Source organism: Alternaria metachromatica (assembly GCF_023757995.1).
Source record: "Alternaria metachromatica strain BMP 0045 chromosome Unknown scaffold_27, whole genome shotgun sequence".
Taxonomy (NCBI): Eukaryota; Fungi; Ascomycota; class Dothideomycetes; order Pleosporales; family Pleosporaceae; genus Alternaria; species Alternaria metachromatica.
This window is the reverse complement of record NW_026055518.1, coordinates 353,324-370,138: the sequence shown is the minus strand read 5'-3', so window position 1 is coordinate 370,138 and position 16,815 is coordinate 353,324. Positions and strand designations below refer to the sequence as shown.

Genomic DNA, 16,815 nt, shown 5'->3' with positions numbered 1-16,815 from the left:
AACAGCATGGACCTCACCTGATCCCGCGTATGAATTAATGCACATGTACGCTTCACATCACATAACATCTGCCCTTGAAATCTGTCGGCGGTTCTGAAGCACCGTCTTCTGGGAAGAATTGTAACAATAAATCCCGTGCTTGCAACTGCAGCTTCCAAGGTTGACTAGCTCATTGGACCCTGGAATCTAATGTATAGGTAGGGTAATGGTAACTCGCTCCTGCTGTCGGTTCAGGCTGGGGCTGGACACGGGGGTAGTACCGTGCACACGCGTTGGAAGGACGTGAAGTACCAAGGAATGGCGGGGTAAGCGTGTTTGAGAACCAGCATTCTTTGTCCAGACCGCGAAGGTCTATCTTTGTACTGTCCAGCAGCCCGCGAGTTCATCGCTGGATATAATCATCGCTTGCAATAAACGCGACGAGTGTAGCCTAACTTTTCAGTCTCACATGCACGCGAGTAGCCAAGCCAAATACATGGGTATTCATCATTTCCATTTCATAAACGCACGCTGGTGCCATGTACGCGCTCAAGATGCAGGCCATTGTCCATGCGACACATCATAGTATCCACACAACCCAATGTCCCGCTATACCTGCAAAGTCGCGCCGAGACTCCAGTACGTCGGTAAGAGTTCCATTCCCCGCTACCCAAATGCCTTTTGTATATGTATCACATAACCCTAGCCAAAGATACGGAGCTGACGAAAATGTTATCGAACGCGCCGGAGAAGTCCTGTAGTCGAGACAAAAACGGTTAGCGGGGTTCTTTGTTTGGGCAAGGGCGAATTGGCTGTACATACCTCAAGACGGATGTCGCGACTGCAACACATCTAGTCCTTCATCTGGTCGTCAGGGTCGACAAAGTCGTCATCGTCGTCCTCCTCATCCTCATCACCAAGCTCCTGGTTGGCCTTGGCAAAGTCGATGTTCTTACCGCGCGTGCGGCTGCTCAGGACGTTAGACGTGTCAATCTCCTCCATGTTGTCCTCATCGGGCTCCTCGGCTGTTTGCGTGTTAGCTCGACACGTTCAGGCGTGTGGTAGTGCGCGGAAAGGGTAGCTTACGTTCACCGGCCTGTTACGCGCTCATGTTAGCTGGGTTGCGCGTGAAGTTGTGGCGGTGAGCGCGGGGGAGAACGTACCTGGTCCTCAACGCCAGACTCGTCGCTCGAGTCGTCGTCCATGGACTCTTCTACTGTCTCGCCCTCCTGGGCCTTGCCCTTGCCCTTGACGTCGGTAGCGGGGTCCTGGACGCCCTCCATCTGTTGGTTCTCTGGCTGGGCCGACATGGTGTGGGGTCGTTGTTGTGTGTGCGAGGGGTTTGGGGGTCGCGGTAGTGAGTGCGACGGGGTTTGGGTGCGATTGAGAGGTTGGCGTGTTGTTTGTTTGCGGCAGCGGTGTAGAACCAGAAGTCGAGGTGAAGCCCTGTCCATCTATTCCTTCCCTTGCGGCTTGCTGCAAGGGGCTTAGTTCGCCGATCCCCTGGCCAACGCTTGCTCGAAACAGCAAATAGCAAACATTAGCGCGCGTGGCCAGACCATCGACATCTGTCAACCCCATCTATTCGCTGTCACGTTTTGCTATCATCGCAATCGATGGACACGCGTTGAATCTACCTAACGACTTTATTATGAGGGGTTTGCAGGCACGGAACAGTCTATTTTGAAGCAGACTATGCCCTTACCCCGCATCTAGTAGCGTAATGCTAAGCTTCAAAAGAGTTGACAAGCCCAGAAAGACCACCCACCAAAGCGACATTGAACCTTACTCAGCTGCTGCTGCTTCCTCCAGACATACAAGGGTATTATCGCAAACTCATAGAACCACCCACACCGCACCCATCACCTACTCGCTCTTCTCAATATCCGTCTTAGAAACAATATGACAGCCCCCCTTCCCCTCACTCTTAACCCTGACCATCCCACACTCCCTCAACCAAGGACTATCCACACTGGCATCCACATCTTCAGCATGATACACCTGATCCGGTGTCGCCGGTCGGCGTACGATCTTATACCCCGGTCTTTTTACTCTTTCTACTTTCTTCACCCCTTCCTCTCCATCACTATCACCACCCGCATTCCCCTCCACTGAACCCGCAGAACCCCCGATGGTGGTAGGAGGAATCCGACCTCCAAAGACGCGGCCAAGTAATCCGACGATCTTCGACTGTGGTTTCAACTTCGCCGCTTTCCCCGCTGCAGCTCTTTTCGCAGCTTTCTCTTCTTTCCGATCGAGACGTCTGTCGCGGCGTTCTTGACGTCGGATTTGGCCTTCCAAGCGGTGTATCTCGTGCGCTTCTTCGCGCGCGGTTGTCTGTGCGATTTCGTCGGGGTCGTCGAAGAGGCCGTAGGTGCCTGTGTGGGCTTGCCCGTGGGGGTCTGTTGGCATGATGTTTTGAAGGGCGTGATGTGTGTAGTGGGGTGCTGTGTTTTGCGCAATGGGAAGATGGTGGGTGGGGTTGGAGTCGCGCTGGCGATGCGTGGGGATGCTGGTATGTGGGTTGAGAGGTGTTCCTGAAGATGAATATCGGGCATGACGAGGAAGGGGAGACGAGGCATGGAGGTGGTTGGGTGTATGGAATGCTGGGCTGTCACTATTTTCCTGGCATGACGGTTGTTTGCATGGCAAACGTGCAGTGGGAGGCGTCATCGTTCGGAGTCCGAGCGATGGTCACAACCCGCCTACTCGCATTGGCTCACTGTTCTTCAAGAATCGAAAAGGCTGCTGTCATGAAATTACTGGGCTTTGATTGACATGTATACTTCACAGCACAAATGAACAGACACACCCCACATAACAGGATATCACCACTTCTCTACATCTCTAAGCCCCCACCAAAAGCCTCCTTCGCCCTCCCAAGCAACTCCTCCAACTCCTCCACTCCCCTCTCCATACTCATATCAAACCCCTCATGCCTTCCAATCTCCACTTTCATCTCTGTCGCCTTCCTATACAATACTTCCATCTCCCTAAATCTCTTGACGGCCCCCAACAAAAGCGGCTTGAACTTATGTATACTCCTTAACAACTTCTTGTCAAACGGGTATGGTACGACACGGTAAAACACCTCTTGCATTGCTGCTAAGAGAGTGTTTGCGAGATATGCTGTGTGCTCGTAGCGTGTGAAGAGGAGTTTTTGTGGGTTAATGGGAGAAGGGTGACGGGGCGGTGTGAGGAGGGAGAGAGTGAGCGGTGTATTGGGCGGTGGGAGGAAGGTTGTGCGTTCTGTTGGTAAGGAGTTTCGACGGGGGAATATGTGTGGGTGTTTCATGATGGCGATTTTGTGGCTGTGGAGGAGGAGGCACAGGGTTTGTATTTGTGGATTGGGTGGAGGATATGTGAGGGTATGTTATGTGTGTTGAAGTTGCTTCGTTGCAAAGACGTGTGACGTAACTGAGAAATGTACGTGGATTTTACTTCCAAGCATCGCTGGAGACACTCTGCCAGCTTACTACCAACTATCAATGACAGCCTGTGACGATTGTGACGACGCATAAATCTAGCTGTGATAGATGTACTTACATTCTGTTTCCACTGAACACTCTCAACGCCTCCTCATAAACCGTTTACCCTATTCTACTCCTTTTACTGCACATTACCAACAATGTCATCCAAACCAGCTACCGAAAGCCCAACAGCCCCTCCACCCCCAACCCCGAACTCACCATCCACAAATCCACGTCTAACAAGAGCCCTTCATCGATGCACCATCATCATCAACATCGCGCAGCGACGCAACTCCCCAGCCTTTGAACCCTACATCAACAGATACAACGCCATCCTCCAAGGCCTTTCCGCGCCTATCGAGCAAGGGCACATAGAACATGTTGGGCTAGGGACTATAGCGGGTATTGAAAGGTTGACTGAGGAGGTTGAGATGATGCTAAGGGGTGAGTATGTTGGGGGTGTAAAAGAGGTGAATGATGAAATTCTGATGAGGGGTAGGAGGGAGTACGATGGGGGTGCGAAGGTTAAGGGAGAGGAAAGGAAGGATAAAGGGAGGAAGTGTATTTGTATGTAATGGGTAGCTCGGCTTGTTGAGCCACAGCGATATATCTGGCCTAATTTGCTTCCTTCAGTCTTATCCAGGGATCAATACCATAAAGACACGTTTCACACAGCCGAGCCTGGAATAGCATCCAGCAGTTGCCTACTTCCGAGCATCAACCACTGGAGGCTGCGTACTCACTATCCAATTCTCCGATCTTACTGTTGTAATCTTCACTTCCCTGGAAGTCTCAATAGTGATCCCGGCCTCTTCCAGACGGACTACAACTCCGGCCACACAGCCAGGCTTCGCACAACCTGAGAACTGAGATGCCTGGTACGGCGCGGAATCATAGAAGCTATGCTTCCGTTTGCGGCGGCGGAAAAGCGCATCTTCTATCATGGACCCGAGCATTCCACAGACCTTCTCTTTACTATGCACATGTGGACAGATGTACATGTTTGCGATCTGGATGACTTTGCGAAGGGTGGACAATATCCTGGATTTGTCGGAGAAGGAGTTACAATGAAGTGTACCGCCTCGAATGGGGAGACAGCCTGGTGTTGGCCACATGTACCGGTTGCTGTCTAGGGGCAGGAACATTCTTTGAGATAGCGAGCAGTAGTCCCTCGAGGCAGCCGACTTGGCCCCTGACGTGCAGCTTGCTGTGCAGATCGTGCACACAAAACTATTAGCAGGGCCTTTCTGGAGTTGGTGCAAATCGTCAAAACTTAGCTGTATGTGCGGACACAGATACACTTTGGCTGTCGATGCTGTACAGCGTCTTCGGTGTATGTTCCCGGTGCTGCATGCGGAAGCTTCAACTGCATCGAAGGAGGAAGCCGGGTGTAGGTCCATGCAGTAGCTGCAGAGGAGCTTGCCACGTGGAGTGTATCTGTAAAGAGCGTTATTAGAGTCCTCATACTCCGCCATCCTTCTGAAGCAGTCTTTACGTTGCTGCCATGCGTGTTCGTCAATGTCTTCAGCACGCAGCTGTAGCAAGCGCGATCGAGCATCCCTTGTGCACGTTAGACTCCGCATGTACTTGCAAGTTGTACGGAAGCTGAGTAAGTCAATCGGTGCTAGGCGGTCTGCAATATCCAAAATTAGCTCAGCTGGCAGCCCGGGAAGATTGGATGTGTTGCTGACCTGATGGTTCTTGCCGTTGACTCGCAGCGGCATGAAGACAAACTCGCGATCGGGTTTGTTGTGGACGTTGCACCATGTTCCATCGTCATCGGGGTTGTGGTAGTGGTAGCATCTGTCTCTTATGGCGCGATCAAGGCTGCGTCGATACATGAAGTAGTCTTTTGCGACAGGCCAGTCGGCATGGTCGCGGGTGGGTATGTTATTTGGAAGGCCGGAGGAGATGATATTCGTCATTCTGAGAGGTGGATCGAAGATGGCTCGTCCAGGACAGTGAGGAGCAATGTCAAGGCGAAAATGTCGGGAACTGAAGAGAGAGGAAAGCGACAGAAACCCAGTATTTCAGGCAGGAGTTTAGGCAGTCGTCCTCACGTGCTCGCTTCTCTTCGGACCCTGTTGAGCAGGTAGTCCCATAATTCGTCCTGAGAGCAATACGCCTACCATGGTTTTGAAACATCTGAATACGAAGGATGTACCGTAGAAGGATACCACGCTCTATTGAAACATGTGCGCTGCATCTTTGCTGTGCCAAATCTCCTCGTGATAACTAAACGCCTCAACACCCTGCCAAATGCAATGCAACACAACCCACCTCTTCTCCAAGCATCCATCTAAAGCTAGCCTAGCATCAACATTAGGTATACCTTGTAATACATATCCCATGTCCATACCGACCTTTCCCCCCTCTTCCTTTTCGTCCTCTTCAATCACCCCAACCACACCCACCAAAACAGCAAGATAACCGCCGCAAAGAACCCGACCCAAACTTTCCACCCTACCCCCGTCTTCTGCGCCATCCGCAACATGCGATTCATAGTGCCCTTTATCTTATGCCTCGAGTTCTCAAACTGGTCGTTCATCTTCTCGGCGAGGGTGGTGGAGTCGCGAATTTCGTCGCCGATGAGGTGGGTTAACTGGGTGAATGTTAGCGATGTATTCCATGGGATGGATGAATGGAGAGGGGAGGTAGTGGTAAGGGGATTTGAGAGAGGTAACACATACATCCTTCAACATCTTAACCTTCCCCGTCAAAACCCCAACATGCTCATCATTCTGACTCTCCAACTCATCCAACACAGCCGCCGAGTACTGCCCTCTTGAATTCGGTGTCGCAGCCCGATATATGCCATCTCCATCTCTATCCCCTCCTCTTCCACTTCCACTCCCACCGCCTACCCCATACCCCCCATACCCACCACCCCCATACCCACTTCCCCCCGCGCTGCCCCCAGGATACAACCCTCCACTCCCATTCCCAATCCCACTCCCACCACCACTCCCTGGATACGCATCCGCAGAAGAACCAGGATACCCATATCCCTGGCTTATACTAGCGTTGTAGGGGGAAGCGCGGGATTTGTTCTTTGATTTCGAGGGCGAGGCGCTGCGGTTGTAGGAGGAGAAGAGGTCGTCGCGGGGGTCGGCGCGCGTGAATCTACTTGACATTGTGGCGGACGTGTGTGTGGTGCGATTTAGGGTGGGATGGCAGGTGTGTCTGTGGCCCGTTTCTTGGGCGCGGGCGAGGCGTTATGGGCTGAGATTCGGGTTCGTCGCGTTTCGTTGCAGGCTCGAGGTCGGAGGTCTGGGGTTTGAGGCTCGAAGCGTTGTGTGCGCGGTTCCTCGAGGTAGGTATGCGATTGCGATTGCACCTGCGGTGAATGCGCGTATACGATACACAGCGTACTCGTGTTCTGTGGAGTAATTGCGCTGGAGACACTTTTTCGCGGGAGTGACAAGTCGCCCCGGAGGTTAGGAGAAGTTGTGTTTTGCTAACGCCGAGGCCACGGGTTCGCGCGACTTAGGACTAGGGAACACGTTGTTGGAACGGGCGGCGGCGGCGGGAGGAAGCACGTGTGTTTGTGGCGCAAGGACTATTTGATAAGAGTAGTGACTTGCGAGCAGTATGCTATATATGTTTAATCGCCAGGACAAGGCATCTCTTTAGACTCCTTCAGCTAGAGCGAGGTTGCAGAACCACGGTACGTAAAAGGCCACATTCGCGACCACATAAGCATCAATCATGAACATCTCTAGCATTCCCGATCTCGGTAAACTACCAGAAAACGAGTCCGCAAGAGCCATCTGAAATACACAGGGTGTATGCCCCCACAGACCACCCACACCACGCGTATGCATCTGTACAAGTACAAGGAACCCATCCAAACCATATGTGCATTCTTTCATTCCAAAGCGTAAAAGTGGACTTTTCTCGTAACGTGGCTTTGAAACATGACCAGCCGACTGCTGCTAGACTCTACGCGTCTGCCTGGCGGTATGAAAGCGTAGGCGTGACCCGCAGTTGTATCTTCGCAATCCGGTACCACATTCCCTGCTCACATCGCCGGAGGCCACCTAGTTCTTAAGCCCGACCTTGTTGAGCAGACTACCCGTCCGTCCAGCCACCATGGCCTTATCATCGAAAATCTTAAGCAGACTCTTCCACACCTGGCCAGGCTCTTGGCTCGCATCGACTGGCTTCCAGATACCCGTCTTCTGGTAGTATGCGACGACCGGCGCAGTCTGGGCGTGGTATGTTGACAGGCGCTTCTTAAGCGTGTCCTCGTTGTCGTCGGAGCGCTGGATGAGCGGCTCGCCTGTGACGTCGTCCGTCATGGGCGCCTTGGGCGGGTTGAAAATCTTGTGGTAGGAGCGACCGGAGGCGGGGTGCACGAGGCGGCCAGTGATGCGCGAGACGAGGAGGCCGTCGTCGATTTGCAGTTCTACGGCGTGTTGGAGGGGCTTCTTGGTTATGCTGAGCATGCCGTCGAGCTTCTCGGCTTGGGTTACTGTGCGGGGGAAGCCGTCGAGGATGAATCTGGGGGTGGGGTTGTGTTAGCATGTCTTTCAAACTGTGTAGGAGAGGGGACGCACCCCTTGGAGCACTCGGCGTTGTTCTCGAGCTCCGTCTTGATCATGTTGATCATGATCTCGTCGCTAACCAGACCACCCGCGTCCATGATCTTCTTTGCTTCCCGGCCGAGCGCAGTCTTTGCCGCGACTTGCGCGCGCAGCATGTCTCCGGTAGCCTGTGATCTGTCAGCCCCAATCCCTTATCCAACCCACTCTGAAAACTTACAAGATGGCAAGCGCAGAACTTCTCCTTGATCTTGGGCGCCTGAGTACCCTTGCCTAGTATGCCATGTAAGCAAAACCGCCTTTTTTACCCTCTCTCCAACCGGGAAGAACATACCAGCACCGGGTGGACCCATCAAGATCATCCTGACGCTCTCCGCAGACGCAGGCGCACCCCCATTCTGACCCGCGAGTCTCTTTTCCAGGTCAGCGATGCGCTTCTCAAGGCTGGTGACGGTGCTCTTGAGGTCGTCGACCGACGCATCTGCTAAAGGTGCCATTGCGCCGAAGTTGTGAGGAAGATAAGTCCGGTGGGGAAGATAAAAGTGGGTGAGAAAAGTAGAGTACGACGAGCAGAGTAAGATGATGCGCGGACCGCTGGGAGGGGATTAAGGACGGTTGCGCAATGGCAGTGGGCAAGGTCGCGTTGTGGATGAGGTGGAGCTCACGGTCGAGTTGCTTGCTCGGTTGTGCACGTCCCTGCTTTCAACTTCGGCTGCTGCGGCGGGAAAATGCGTCCCTTCTGCCCGATCCTCGGTCTCACCCTGGCATTGGCGCGGTGATGTCAGAGGAAAACGCGCCGTGGACTTTGCTGGGCATTGTGTCAGCGGTATATTCACCGTTGTGATGAGCTGTTCATCGTTGCTGTGTGCAATTCAGGACGCAGTCTTGTTTCTGAGGCCAGTGCATCAGCAGCATTGAACAGGTGGGGTCATGGTAATCTCACAAGGTTGCGCGCAAAGCGTCTACGTATCGCATTGGAAGGGATGAATCCAAAGTTTACACAGCTGCATGTAGCGCCTACTATATGTTCAAGAAATACGCCTGCGTTGCATTGACGTTTCGGTTTAGGCATAGCAAGGGTACAAGCGCATGGTTCAATAAAGAAAGTACTACATTTTACTATACATGTTTCATGTCCAGAACTCTGCTCGCATATTTGCTATCGCTACCGCCACTTTCATGTCAATCTGTACCAAGACACCCCGCGGTCACATGTTTACTACATCCTGCAGTTCAGACAATCTTCACCACTGCGTTGTGTTGGATGGCATGCTCCGGCGATTCTTCCTCAAAGACCTTCTTCGGGTGAAAATGATTTTTTTGAAGTGGAGACTCCATGAGACCTAATCTCTCGAACTCACATTCGCCCCTCATACCGTGGCACTCCCAAGGTATCGAGTTTTTCTTCGACAGTACCAAGTACGACGCATTCTTTCCCTGGTTCCATGTTGCCTCGAGCAGTTTCAGGCAATGCACCGTTGCTCCTTGTTCCAGTTGATGGTAGAAGTCGGCATGGAACGTGAAACTATCGCGATTCCGACGCCTGAAGCTAGATACATCTGTGGACGAGATGTCATGTTTTTCAGAACTCGTGAGTGGCTCGGTGCTCTGTGTCGAAGATTGTAGGGGCTTGATGAAATACTTGTCAACGGTGGCCTGTATCACGGTCCCTGACAGTATAATGTATGCATTTTCCAACTGACCCGTAGGATCGGCGCCTTTTGGAGAAGATTTGGCCTCCACGACTGTAGCCAACTCTTGAATGTCTTCCATATGCTCGTATGCAATGCAATCCCGATCATCGTCTTTTTCGGGAAACTGAAGAGAAGCCCAAGAGAAAGTAGGCGCCCTCCATATCTTGCATCGAATCGCGGGTGGATATGTGTACCACGAGAGATTTTGTATCAGACCTTCTTTCCACATGCCAGCAACATATTCCCAACCAGTGGCCTCTCTAAAGCTCTTCGCAATACCGGAAATAGCTGGGAAGATGTCGTTTGGCTTTGAGAGCTCCAACTCGCTGAAGTTCCTGATGAGTCTTGACCACATACCCGCAATCTTTTCACGATCGTCTTTAAGCGAGCGCCACCGATTTGGATGACAATGACTCTTGGTAGCAGGCCATTCTCCGTCTATAGTCCTCTGGAAATATCCTCCTGTATATTCTCCTGGGCTGTTTAGAGAATCCAGTTGCATGGCCCCACATTCGCAATCTTCGTATTCCATACACTCCCAGATGATTTCATGCTCTGCGAAATGGAGAATTCGGGGACTCAAGATACGCTCTTGGAAGGCCCAGCCTCGCTGAAGAAGTGGCAAATCACGGCCCCCGTGGCCCATTGGATATCTCATGTGGAAACCTGGTGCACTTGACAAAGGTCTGCCGACATATATTGAGTCTGCGAGTCGGAAGAGACCTCTGTTTGGACCTGAAGATGCTGAAGCTGCGATTGTTATCGTAGAATTAGCGTATATGTCAGCCATTTGAGCAGACTGATTCTGCCAATCAGCCTCGTCGTCTTGAATAATCTGCCTATGTGGTCAGTACCTATATCATGATAATTCATTCAAGGCAATGCAAAAGTGACTTACACACAATGAGTCTATCCAAATATAGTAAATTCCAAGCTCAAGAATGACCGTAATAGCATCTCGAAACGTTCGCGGTATGGCTGTCTCCGGGATATGTTGCAGATGAAAGGACAATGTGTCTGGCTCCCGAGTTGTCTGCAATGGCTGTTCACCGCCCCAACAATGACTTAGACATGCATAATGCCCCTCCAGTCCTTTCGTCTCGACCAAGCGAATTCGACGTGGTGTATCAACGCTCACCTCTATCACTCGGTCAGGTAGCTTGGTGCGGTCGTGAGGTTTGCGTGACGTTGAGCACAAGCTTGTATGCGTAGTCAGACATGTATCAAGCCAGCGCTTGATGTTACCAAAGCTCTGTCTCGATGCGGTATTGCCTGGAAGGTCTGTCCAAACAGGAAGAATAGGATCTTCATGTGCTGTGCTGTCATTAGTCAAGCTAGCATTACCAGTACATGCGAACTTACCGTCCAGTGTGTACAGCTTTGTCCTCACTGTTTCCGTAGATGTTCCATCTCCTTCGAGTGCATCAAACGTAACACTCAGGGTGTTCTTCCAGTAACCGATCCTGATGTCTCGCTCAATAGACTCTGACGTGATCTCGCATAAAGCACCACAGTAGCGGCATCCACATTGGACTGTCTCTTTCAACGCTGCACTATGATAGCCAGAACCAAGGAACCCAGGCTTCCCCTGCATGCATTGCTTAATAGCAAGACACGCAGGCTGTTGAGGATCATCAATCGGTAGAACTTTCACAACCTCAGGAAACCTTCTAATAAGGAACCTACTCGCCCACTTGCCTGGTTCGATATCGTCAGACAACTGTACTATCCCACCGCTCAACGACCATACCTCCGAGCCGTTCTTGAAGTTTACCCTTGGATCCGAGGTTTCTCGAATCATGACGCCGGCCATGAGTGCTTTCTGCTCGTAAAGTGCCGGCCTAGGTCTGACTTAGCTGTTATGAATCGGATTGAGCTTCGTAAAAGTGGCGTCTCTTCTTTAAGTGCTGTTCAGCCCCGCAACACGTGAGAACCTTTCGTGCGAGGTAGGCGACTGTGCCGCAATGCTGCATTGCAGCATATTGATCGGCGTGGCTATGTCAATATCCCCAGCGCAAGGCTGCCTTGTAGCCTATCGACCGACGAGGCTATGTCGATATCCGTAGCGAATCAACTTGTCAGCAAACGCTTTGCCTGCTCTCAGGCATCACGCTTTCGAATACTACCCCTCAGCCGTAGTTGCTCCGGACTTCTGATACGGCCGTGAGTCGCTGTAGCCGCCGGGGACGTCACAAGTATACAACCCACTCACTCACGGAGTTCGGCGCTCAGCAGCGCATTGCAGCAGCGCATCGCAGGGTACGACATGCATGACGGTCGGGTGGCAATGCTCGTGCACTGTCAAAGGCTTCCTCGCCTGTATCGCACATGATGTCAGCTGAAGTTCCGAGATTAGATGGTGTGATGCAGGCTGTAGAGAAGAAAGTGTCAGGCTCCTGCCCAGGTGCTCGGGCAGGTACCTACGTAAGCTAGGGGCGATTCGATAGCCGCGTTACCGAATGCGGCGGCGACGACGCTTTCGACCCCGCAACAACAGGAACATGCCAAGAGCATCATTGAATCGACATCAGCTTTGCATGCACGCAACCACATCCCAGATCTTGCAACTAGCTTCCGGGTATTGAGAACGGATTGTAACTGTCACAATTATCAAGGACTTCTTTAACCTATTTGGTAGCCGAAATAAACTCAATCCTTTGCAAAAAGATCGACCTGCCCATAGAACCTATCCATGTTGCGCAACGACCTCCGCGCACTTTGAATGCGCAGCAGAAAGAAGTTCGAATCAGGCCGTTGATCCTCATCAATATCAAGACACATCTCAATGAACATCCGTAACTCAGGCGAATACCCGCGATACCCCTCAAGATCATCCCGGGTCAGATTTCCTGCTTCGGAAAGATGCCTCAAAGGGCTGTTCATCATGCAATACATGAGCGAGATGACCAGCCCAACTTGATACATATCCGTCGATTCAGTCGCTTGCGCCCCTTCTGGAGGCCTGTACTGATCAGCCACCAGAGGAAGATCACGGAGGGTATAGTTATGAGCTTCCATCTCGCTATCGGTAATGGCGCAGCCAAAATCTGCTAGTTTGATGCTAACGGGGTAGTCGTTCGGGTTGACTTGCGGGCCGCTTTTTAGCAATATGTTGGATGGGATGATGTCACGGTGGGTGATAGAATCCCAATTGTAGGCCGCCTCGTTGTAGGGATAGGATCCGTGATGTAAGTACTGAACGGCTGTTACCAGGGCTTCGAAGACTTGCCAGACGAAGCTTTCTGGGATAAGCTTGCCGCGCTCGTTCCAGTTTTTGATCAGATCGGCTAGAGTGCCTTTGTCGCAGTACTCTGTTACGAGATAGGGCGAGGCATGGCGTTCGGTTACTGGGCTAGGAAGATGCGCGTCGTAGAGGGTGATGATGTTGCGATGATCTAGGCGGCTCAAGATGTTCATCTCTCTGGCTTGAAAGCCAGGATACATGGCTTCTGAAGGTAGGATTTTCATGACGCGCATCTCGTCGTCTTGATTGCCACGCGCCAAACGGATGCCTTGATTGAAAGTCCCGTCAACACCTCCCAGTTCGGACTCGATAGCCCATCGTCCACCAACGACTTTTCCAACAGTGAAGATATCGCGATTACATGCTCGGTTTGCTCGGTCTAGCAGTAAATTCTTGACAGCACGCTCGTTCTCAGCCCGGTTGTCAGCCCAACTTCCAGATTCGTTATTCGACACAAGTCGTATGCAATGAGCCAGACCTGGTGCATCAGCAGGGTCAGAGGGCGATGTGATCAGCTGGGTACGGTCCAAGAATCTAGTAATAACGTAGTTAGTGTTGTCTGGAATCTGGTAGATCCGCCTGAAGTAACGTAGGGTAAGCTGATCGGGCTTGTCGAGTGTGGGGTCTTCTTCGATCAGGTAGTCGGCAAGGCGTAGCATTGCCTCGCAGAACCTCTCGGTCTCACTGTCACATGTGAAAGTGCCGCTATCGGCTCGGTTGCGACGCTTGTAAGCACCCTCTGACATATCGTGGCTCAGGTTTACAGGCATTTGGCGAGCAGTATCGAGGGGATTTCGATGTACCTTTGGGCGATGAAAACGCACAAGAATTAGATGCTATCGACAGTTCAGCAGCATCACGATCAAGGTATATACTCAGTGGACAAATACGCCGTGCACATACCTCTGGGTGTACTTTGTTAACGGCATGCAGATAATTCATAGCGGCACAGTGTTGTGTACGCGAATCATGATATCGTTCTCCACAACGTCATGCGTTATCGATATACCATGTGATACTGTTTTGGAGCAGCACTATATACCAAAACGGTATATAGCATTCCTTAATTTTCCTTTCTTCCGTCACTAGTTCGGCTTCAACAATTGACAGAGACATACATCGCGTAGCTCTTGCGTTGCAGATTTCACCATGGCCTCGAAGAGCTCAAGTACAACGGAAACGACGAATTTCAGCAACGACAGCGTGGCACCGCATTCAACACCCCAATGGCTCAATGAGCTAGAACCGGAAGGTCCGGAATGCTCAGACTACTTCAATGAGTTCAAGCGCTGGTGTATTTCAAAGGATATCTCCTGGTTGTACCCTCCTGATAGAGCTCCATTCACAGGGTTTATAAAAGAGATGAATCTGCGAACTTACCCCGAGGATCCAGAGGGATATCCAGGCTTTCACCACGCATTCGGCCTCTTTGTCCGCTATTATAAAGCCAGGAATGGCAACCCCCCTGGAAAGCTGACGATGATGGACATGTGTACGCTGCTTGATATGCTGAATAGCAAGTTTGCCTCCACGATAGCAGACGAGCGGTTTGCGATCGATGGGAAGGTCACCGGCGATAAAGCTGGTGAAAAATGGCGCATCGCCTCGAAGCTGCAAGACGTTGACGGAAGCTTCAACCGTGGTATTTACTTAGTCCACAACGAGAACAACCCTGATAATTCCGCACAGATCATGAAGACTCTTCCCCTACCCAGAGATTATCTCGGCTTCGCTGAGCGAGAGCTCGATATTCTCGGGACTTTGCAGCACGACAAAGTCATCAAGTTCTTCGACGGTACCGCACCAAAGAGCATACACGATACGGCATGGATGATCACGGAGTACTGCAACAAAGGTACGTTGTTTGACTTCCTCGCAAAATATGCCTATGAGGCGAAACTTCCAGTACCTGAGCTCTTCGTTTGGAACATCTTGGAGAGCCTGGTACACGCGGCTGTTTATCTGCACTATGGTCCGAATGTACTCGAAAAGTTTGAGCAACAGGAGCCTGAAGATGGATGCCTGGAGGCTAAAGAAGACGCCTCTTGGGATGTCGTATATCATCGCGACATCATTCTGTCGAACGTCTTCATCACTTCTAGTACCGGCGACAAGACTGAGTATCCGATCGTCAAGTTAGGCGACTTTGGCTGCGCCATGCGGCAATCAGAAATTAGTACTTTGGACCAAGACAAATATCCAAAGGCAGAGGAAACACCGCGTATGGACCCTGCATACGTGCCACCGGAGGGTCAATATGGCACCAAAGCCGTCGATGTGTATCAGATCGGTCGACTAACGTGGTGTGTTGTGCAGAACGTCGTGTCTCCTACCTGTCTGGACGAGAAGGCAATGCTGCCTGAGAATTTCGAAACTTCAGAGGATGCGCCTTACTCAAGGGAGCTACGCCGCATCCTCTATTCCTGCACGAGGGCCCGCGCTGACCTTCGAATCGATTCTCTGCCTCTATTAAGCCTTGTCCGGGATACGAGGAAACGATTGATATCTGAGAACCGCTTGCCGTTTGTCGAGCTCTACATATCTTTTGTTGAGCGCCTTTCTGAGTTCCTTGAATTCGCCCATTGAGCGATGAAAGGGATGAGAAAGAGGTCTGAGTAGCTTGGGAGTTAGATGTAATCTACTCAAATTTGTTTTATACGTTCTATAAGCTGTGATCTAGCAGGCGCAGATCTTTGGAAGAGTGTATTGTGGTGGCCTTTGGAACCAGCTCTTGGTAGAAATGCAGTGAAATATGTCAGCTAATGAATAGTTCGACCATCCTTCAGATAGGGCTGGGTATAATCCCAGCAATCAAGACAGCTCAACCTCGGGCGTCGTTCTCATGGTTACGCTCACTGACTTTGCACAATGTACGATTGTATTACAAATATGCCTTGCTTGCCTTACTCCACCATTCCGCTGGCCAAGATCTGGGTTGGCCAATTCGGCGACGTGGGAGGACCGAACTAGCACCGAGCCTGAAATGGACTGCTTGGTAACATATGAATGGTCCCATTTCGGGATACAGTGTTCTCCAGGCCCCAAAGAACGCGCGTAGGTGGGTAGATGCGCGTGCATCGGCGTTTCTTTCACGTAGATCAGGCGGGCCGCGTGGGTCCGCTCCCCAGACTCCTGCTACCGGCCCGTCGAAGGATTGCATGCCGCGAAATCCCGCATCCTCTGATCTGACGGATAGCGGATATCGGTGTAGTATCTGTTGTCGTACGTAGTCTTGATGGGCTGCTATCATTTCTTGATATGTCATGATGATTGAAAACATGTTACTTCAACGACCAAAAAGATAGTATCGAGTTGAAGAGGTAAGGTGATGAGCCAAGCTGCCCAGATATCTATATGTTTACATACCGCCTTGGTCTGCGGGACAAATGTGGAAGTGCGATCTTGGCTGTGGATAGACCGAAGTTACTCCAGCGAATTGATCTTGGATGGTGGCCTAAGGCAAGCGAAACCGCTGTATGAGCGGGTGGAAGCTTCCTGTCCGTCTCTGATGCGCAGCGGTGAGGATTGAAGAAGTGCCCTGTGTCGTCGTCGGATCGTGGCTGGCGTCGCCATGAGTGGGTTCGTTGTTGACGATCGTAATTATAAGAAAGAGTGATGAGAGCGTCTGGGCCGGGCTTGGAACATCTCCAGGGCTCCGATTATCCTTAGCTTTGCTGATCATGGTACGTGTACATGGGTGTAACAAGTACCGGTAGTGTAAGGCCTGCCATCGCCAAGCGTTTAAACGTTCGTTGTTCATCAATCATCGCATGTGCGGCGACGAAAGTGTTACCCAAAGATGACGAACAATGATGCCTATACGCCTCATCCATCGATAGACAGCCCTTTAGCATGGAGTGGAGCGCCGGCCACTGGGGAGGAAA

General features: G+C 51.5%; 5 protein-coding genes across 5 annotated transcripts; 1 reads left to right on the top strand and 4 right to left on the bottom strand.

The window, feature by feature from the left end:
• Window positions 1-831: 831 nt before the first annotated feature.
• CHZ1 (Histone H2A.Z-specific chaperone) lies at window positions 832-1,289 on the bottom strand (the record flags this gene model as incomplete). Its single annotated transcript, XM_049335742.1, has 2 exons — window positions 832-996; window positions 1,143-1,289. The coding sequence occupies 2 exons, from the start codon at window positions 1,287-1,289 to the stop codon at window positions 832-834; spliced, it is 312 nt and encodes a 103-aa protein (XP_049185238.1).
• A 6,200-nt stretch (window positions 1,290-7,489) lies between these two features.
• Window positions 7,490-8,490, bottom strand: ADK1 (adenylate kinase; the record flags this gene model as incomplete). The annotated part of the gene is made up of 4 exons (XM_049335741.1): window positions 7,490-7,952; window positions 8,009-8,163; window positions 8,214-8,266; window positions 8,328-8,490. 4 exons carry the CDS (start codon window positions 8,488-8,490, stop codon window positions 7,490-7,492), a joined length of 834 nt encoding a protein of 277 aa, XP_049185237.1.
• A 2,348-nt stretch (window positions 8,491-10,838) lies between these two features.
• J4E83_008847 (uncharacterized protein) lies at window positions 10,839-11,500 on the bottom strand (the record flags this gene model as incomplete). The annotated part of the gene is made up of 3 exons (XM_049335740.1): window positions 10,839-10,886; window positions 10,933-11,006; window positions 11,050-11,500. The coding sequence occupies 3 exons, from the start codon at window positions 11,498-11,500 to the stop codon at window positions 10,839-10,841; spliced, it is 573 nt and encodes a 190-aa protein (XP_049185236.1).
• An 836-nt stretch (window positions 11,501-12,336) lies between these two features.
• Window positions 12,337-13,701, bottom strand: J4E83_008846 (uncharacterized protein; the record flags this gene model as incomplete). Its single annotated transcript, XM_049335739.1, has 1 exon — window positions 12,337-13,701. The coding sequence occupies one exon, from the start codon at window positions 13,699-13,701 to the stop codon at window positions 12,337-12,339; it is 1,365 nt and encodes a 454-aa protein (XP_049185235.1).
• Window positions 13,702-14,080: 379 nt separating this feature from the next.
• J4E83_008845 (uncharacterized protein) lies at window positions 14,081-15,517 on the top strand (the record flags this gene model as incomplete). Its single annotated transcript, XM_049335738.1, has 1 exon — window positions 14,081-15,517. One exon carries the CDS (start codon window positions 14,081-14,083, stop codon window positions 15,515-15,517), a length of 1,437 nt encoding a protein of 478 aa, XP_049185234.1.
• Between the last annotated feature and the right edge of the window lie 1,298 nt (window positions 15,518-16,815).